The sequence below is a fragment of the Vombatus ursinus genome, unplaced genomic scaffold, assembly GCF_900497805.2.
Source record: "Vombatus ursinus unplaced genomic scaffold, bare-nosed wombat genome assembly UNPS02011369.1, whole genome shotgun sequence".
In the NCBI taxonomy this organism is placed as follows: domain Eukaryota; kingdom Metazoa; phylum Chordata; class Mammalia; order Diprotodontia; family Vombatidae; genus Vombatus; species Vombatus ursinus.
Genome location: NW_020951147.1, coordinates 3,523,645 through 3,528,572, shown reverse-complemented (window position 1 = coordinate 3,528,572; position 4,928 = coordinate 3,523,645). Strand labels below are relative to the sequence as shown.

The following is a 4,928-nucleotide window of genomic DNA, read 5'->3' as shown; positions in this document are numbered from 1 at the left end:
ATATTCCATGTTCTATGTTCTAAGCCCCCCCAGCTCTGATATTCCATATTTTATGTTCTAAGGCTCCCCCAGCTCTAATATTCCATGTTCTATGTTCTAAGTCCCCCTCCAGCTCTGATATTCTCTGTTGCAAGGCAACCCCCCCCAGCTCTGACCTTCAGCAATTCCAGGAGCTCAGGAGAGGATGGAGATAGAAGGGCCTTGTCTGGGGATGCTCTCACCCCCTTGTGGGTTGGCTCTAATGCCCTCCCGAGGTGTGATCCCGCCCCCTGTGCCCGCAGGTCGAGGCTCCTGGTACCTACCAGCAGGACCCGTGGGCCATGAGTGACGAGGAGAAGATGAAGGCCGTGCCCCTCATCCACGAGGAAGGCAACCGCCTGTACCGGGAGGGCCGCATCAAAGAGGCCTCCGTCAAGTACTACGACGCCATCGCCTGCCTCAAGAACCTGCAGATGAAGGTGGGGGCGGGGGAGCCTGAGCAGCCGCGGCCTCCGCCTCTGCCGGGCCTCTGAGGCCCCCCAGGCGCCTCCCTGACCCGCCCCCTTCTCTCCCCTGCGCCCAGGAGCAGCCCGGCTCCGCGGACTGGATCCAGCTGGACCTGCAGATCACACCACTGCTGCTTAACTACTGTCAGTGCAAGCTGGTGGCCCAGGAGTATTACGAGGTGCTGGACCACTGCTCCACCATCCTCAACAAGTATGAGGGTGAGTGCCCGGGCTCCTGGGACCCTCCTGCCCGGCTGCTGCCTCTGCCTAGCGAGATCCAGCACCTTCTCCTCCTCCTGCCCTCGTGGCCCTCCCCCTCCTGCCTGCGTGGTCTTCTCCTGCTGCTGGCCCTCGTGGCCCTCCCCCTCCTCTGGCCCTTGTGGCCCCCTCCTTCCCCTCTGCCGGCCCTCGTGGCCCCCTCCTTCCTCTCCTCTGGCCCTCATGGCCCCCTCCTTCCCCTCCTCTGACTCTCGTGGCCTCTTCCCCTCTTCCTGCCCTTGTGGCTCCTTCCCCTTTGCTGGCCCTCGTGGCCCTCTCATTCCCCTCTGCTGGCCCTCGTGGCCTCTTCCCCTCCTCCTGTCCTCGTGGCCCCTTCCCCTTTGCTGGCCCTCGTGCCCCTCCCCCTCCTCTGGCCCTCGTGGCCCCCTCCTTCCTCTCCTCTGGCCCTCGTGGCCCTTTCCCCTCTTCCTGCCCTTGTGGCCCCTCCCCCTCCTCTGGCCCTCATGGCCCTCTCATTCCCCTCTGCTGGCCCTCGTTGCCTCTTCCCCTCCTCCTGCCCTCGTGGCCCCTTCCCCTCCTCTGGCCCTTGTGGCTCCCGCTTGTGTGGTACACTGTCTCTGCCCTCTCTCTCCCCTGGCAGGCAGTGGAAAATGAACAGTGGGTTTGGGCCCGAATCCCAGCTCTGCCCCTAGGATGTGTGTGGCTTAGGAAGGCCCCTCCCCCCATGGGGCCTCAGTTACCTCCTCTGTCATGGTTCCCTCGGGTGGGTGAGGGCAGAGAGGGAGGGGTTCCTGGGGAGGCTCCAGGGCCTCACCACCTCTGCCCGGCATCTCCCACAGACAACGTGAAGGCCTATTTCAAGCGGGGCAAGGCCCACGCGGCGGTGTGGAACGCCCGGGAGGCCCAGGCCGACTTTGCCAAAGTGCTCCAGCTGCAGCCGGCGCTGGGCCCTGCGGTGAGCCGCGAGCTGCGTGAGCTCCAGCACCGACTGCGCCAGAAGGACCTCGAGGACAAGGCCCGTTTTCAGGGCATCTTCTCTCCGTGACTGGCCCCGCCCCACCCCACTGTGCCAGCCCCCTGTATAAATGTCGTATTTATCTGCCCACCTGCGTCCTTGCTCTTCTGTGGGGTCCCTGCTGCTGGCTGACGAGGGACCTTGAGCCGGTCATTTGCCTTCTCTGGCCCCCCCCCCCCAGTGGATTCCTGAGGGCCTGGGGGATGTGTCCCAAAGGGTCCTGGCTCTCTCTCAGGGGCGTAGAGGAGAGACATCTCGGCCCTGCCTCTCTCACTGCCTGGGTGGGCGTAGGCTAGACCCTTTCCCTCCCTGGGCCTCAGTTTCCAGCTCGCGGTCTCGGATGCTGTCTCATAGGTCCCACCACCTCCTGGAACGCTTCCCCAAAGGCGGCCTGCCTGGCCGGCAGCAGGACAAAGGCCTGAGGGGCCAAGAGGACCAGCGGAGAAGGGGGGGTGGGGTCAAAGGACTTGGGTTTGAATGCCTGCTCGGCTGCTCGCTAGCTGTGTGGCCTTGGTCAAGCCCTTTCCCGTCGCAGGGATGCCCTTTCCTCTTCTGAAGGGGACCTCTGGGCCCCCTGCCCACGGACCGAGGGCCAGAGGGCCAGGAAGCCACGAGAGAAGCCAGGGAGAGGCGTGGGGCGCCACAGAGCACAGACGCCACGCTGGGGGTTGGGGTTTAATGTTCACAGTTTCACACATCATGGAAGCCTCACAGGCCTCTCCCCAGGGCCCGTCCCCTCACATTAAAGGGATTTGTAACACATTGACAGGGAATGGGGGGGACGCAGAAAGGGCACAAGCCGGGGGGAGCCCCCCCGGGGGAGGGCTGGGGGGATTGTCAATAAATAAGCCGTTCTCTTGGCAGTGGCCCAGGGGGCCGTGGGTCAGTCACTCCTCACTGTCCAGCTTCAGGCTAACGCTGCGGGCCTTGGCCCGGGCCAGGGCAGTGGGCGGAGTCCCTGGCCCCTCCCGATCGGCCTGACTGGGCCCCCGGGAGCGGAGCAGTTGGCTCTGTTTGCGGAGAAAGTCCACGGGAGCTGCCACGTAACTGCTCTTGGCCAGCCCTGTCCTTGGCGGGGCCTGGGGGGCGTGAGGGTGGGCGCCGGCTTCCAGCTGAGCCAGGTGGGCCACGTAGCCTTCAGACAAGAACTGCGGGGAGATGAGGTACTTGGTGAGGGGAGGGGGCCGGGAGGACTGCTCTGTTGGGCGCGAGATGCGCCGCGGGCCAGCCCCAGTGAGGATGCTGGCGTATTAAATGCCTTCTAGGCTCCTGGCGCTGTGCTCAGTGCCTTACAGATACTCTCACTTAATCCTCACAAACCTGGGAAGTAGGTGCTGTTAGCCCCATTTTATAGTTGAAGAAACTGAAGCTGCATTTGAACTCGGGTCTTTCTGCCTCCAGGCCCTGTGTCCTGCAGGGCCCCTGGGTCACATAACTGCCTCCAGGGGAGGGCTCAGGTCCACTGATGACCCCCCACCGCCGGCAGCTCACCTGGCACTGGGCCTGAAGCTTGCGGACGGCGCGGCCCACGATGTAGGTCTGGCTGGGAGGGAGGCCCAGGGCCCCGTACACAGCCACATCCTTGGGGGAGCCATAGCCGGCCACGATGTTCAGCTCCACCTGTGGTCCGGTGCAGACCCGCGTCACCGACTGATGCTCTGTCCGGCCCTCGTCCCCAGCTTCCCCTTGACCTGCTCGGCCCCTCCCGGCCCCAGAGTGGGGATGGGGTTTGCCTAGGCCACCCCCCAGCTGGTGAGTGTCCTGGGCAGGATTAGAACCCAGGTTCTCACCTCCTGCAACAGGCTCTGCAGGAACACGGCCTTCTGCCGCAGGGGGTCATGGGTGAGGCCGTCGCAGAAGGAGACGACCCCGTGGGGAAAGTTGTGCTGGGAAAGCCAGGCGACCACACGGTGCTTCTGCATGTCCGGTCGGCCCGTCACATACACGATCAGATAGCCTGAGTCTTGCCAGTGTCTATGGGAGCGGCAATCGTGACAGGCCGTGTGACCTTCACGGTGACGCTGTGAGGCGGGGCCGCGATCTCCCCTTTTTACAGATGGCAAAGCAGAGGCCCAGAAAGGGGGTGACTTGCCCGGAGTCACCCTGAAGGTAAACGTCTGAGGCGGGATTTGAACCCGGGCCTCTGTGACTCCCAAGTTGGCCATGCCAAGCAACAGGGGTTCAGGGTGGGGTGGGAAGGAGAGGGAGTCGGGGAGGGAGGATGCTCGAACCTGACAACGTCGACAGCTCCAGCCCTCACTTTGGGGTCGCTGCCCATGATGGAGACGCTGGCGGTGAAGGATCCGTCGATGCTGAACACCACGGCCTCGGTGCCACGGGCCACCACGGTCAGGCAGCATTCGGCATGAGTGTGATCCCCCCTGCACGGGCGTGGACAGATGGCCCTGGCTGGGAGGCCCACGGGGACCGGGCCACTCCGGCCTCTCTGGGGGCCGGCCTTCCTCGGGCCCATTGTGGCCACTTACCTGACCACCATCCGGACGGGGTAGACGCCAATGCCCAGGGAGCGCTCTGGAGGCACGGGGAAGGTCAGCCGGCCGGAGCTGTTGGTCACTTCAGTACCAAAGTGAATCCACTTGCCAGAGAGGGGCTGGGTCATGATGTAGACGTCCACCTGGAACGGAGAGGAGCGGGCGGCATCGCTGAGCCTGAGGTGGGGCGGGGAGTGACCCGTCTGGGGCAGAGTTGGGGCTGGAATGGAGGTGTCACCCCCACTCCCCTCCCCTGCCTGGGAGGACTGACAGAGGGGAGAGGAGGGGGTCTGCTGTTGTCAGACCCCCGGGGGAATCTCGGAGGGTGACCCGAGCCCCATGGCCTGGACGTGTGGCGCCCACCCCGCTGTGTGCTGACCTTCTCTCCGGTCAGCGTCACCACGTCCAGGGGCCCGTACATGAAGCGCCCGCTCAGCACCTGTGGCCGGCCCTCACACACGATGACGTCACTCGCCCGGTGGTTGGAGGTCACGTTCTGCAGGCAGAGGAGGGTGGGCCTGCGGTGAAGACTGAACCAGGAGGAAGGGGACAGCGGGAAGCGGGGAGGGGCACCGTACCCGGATCTTGACCTGGGTCCTCCTCCTCTGCCACTTTTCCCGAGGGAAGGCCGGGCTGTAGATGGATGGCTCCTCGTATTCGGCCAGCTGGGGCCTCTCCTTCTCAATGACCTGGGGGGCGGGGGGGGGGGGGGGGGGG

At 64.7% G+C, this 4,928-nt stretch overlaps 2 protein-coding genes across 3 annotated transcripts in view; one reads left to right on the top strand and one right to left on the bottom strand.

The window, feature by feature from the left end:
- The window catches only part of AIP (aryl hydrocarbon receptor interacting protein), a 12,514-nt gene extending 10,707 nt beyond the window's left edge, over positions 1 to 1,807 (top strand). Inside the window, exons 2-4 of the mRNA XM_027856117.1 lie at positions 261 to 458; positions 563 to 704; positions 1,544 to 1,807. Of these exons, the coding sequence (XP_027711918.1) occupies positions 261 to 458; positions 563 to 704; positions 1,544 to 1,749 (546 nt within the window). The 3' untranslated portion in view covers positions 1,750 to 1,807. The remainder of the gene's footprint in view (positions 1 to 260; positions 459 to 562; positions 705 to 1,543) is intronic.
- Positions 1,808 to 1,889: 82 nt separating this feature from the next.
- PITPNM1 (phosphatidylinositol transfer protein membrane associated 1) overlaps positions 1,890 to 4,928 on the bottom strand; it is a 15,001-nt gene continuing 11,962 nt past the window's right edge. For both annotated transcript variants that reach the window (XM_027856080.1, XM_027856078.1), the window contains 7 exons: positions 4,790 to 4,900; positions 4,591 to 4,707; positions 4,206 to 4,354; positions 3,951 to 4,100; positions 3,510 to 3,693; positions 3,211 to 3,339; positions 1,890 to 2,867 (listed from right to left, as the gene is read on the bottom strand). In XM_027856080.1, coding sequence (XP_027711881.1) covers positions 2,607 to 2,867; positions 3,211 to 3,339; positions 3,510 to 3,693; positions 3,951 to 4,100; positions 4,206 to 4,354; positions 4,591 to 4,707; positions 4,790 to 4,900 — 1,101 coding nt within the window. In that variant the 3' untranslated portion in view covers positions 1,890 to 2,606. The remainder of the gene's footprint in view (positions 2,868 to 3,210; positions 3,340 to 3,509; positions 3,694 to 3,950; positions 4,101 to 4,205; positions 4,355 to 4,590; positions 4,708 to 4,789; positions 4,901 to 4,928) is intronic.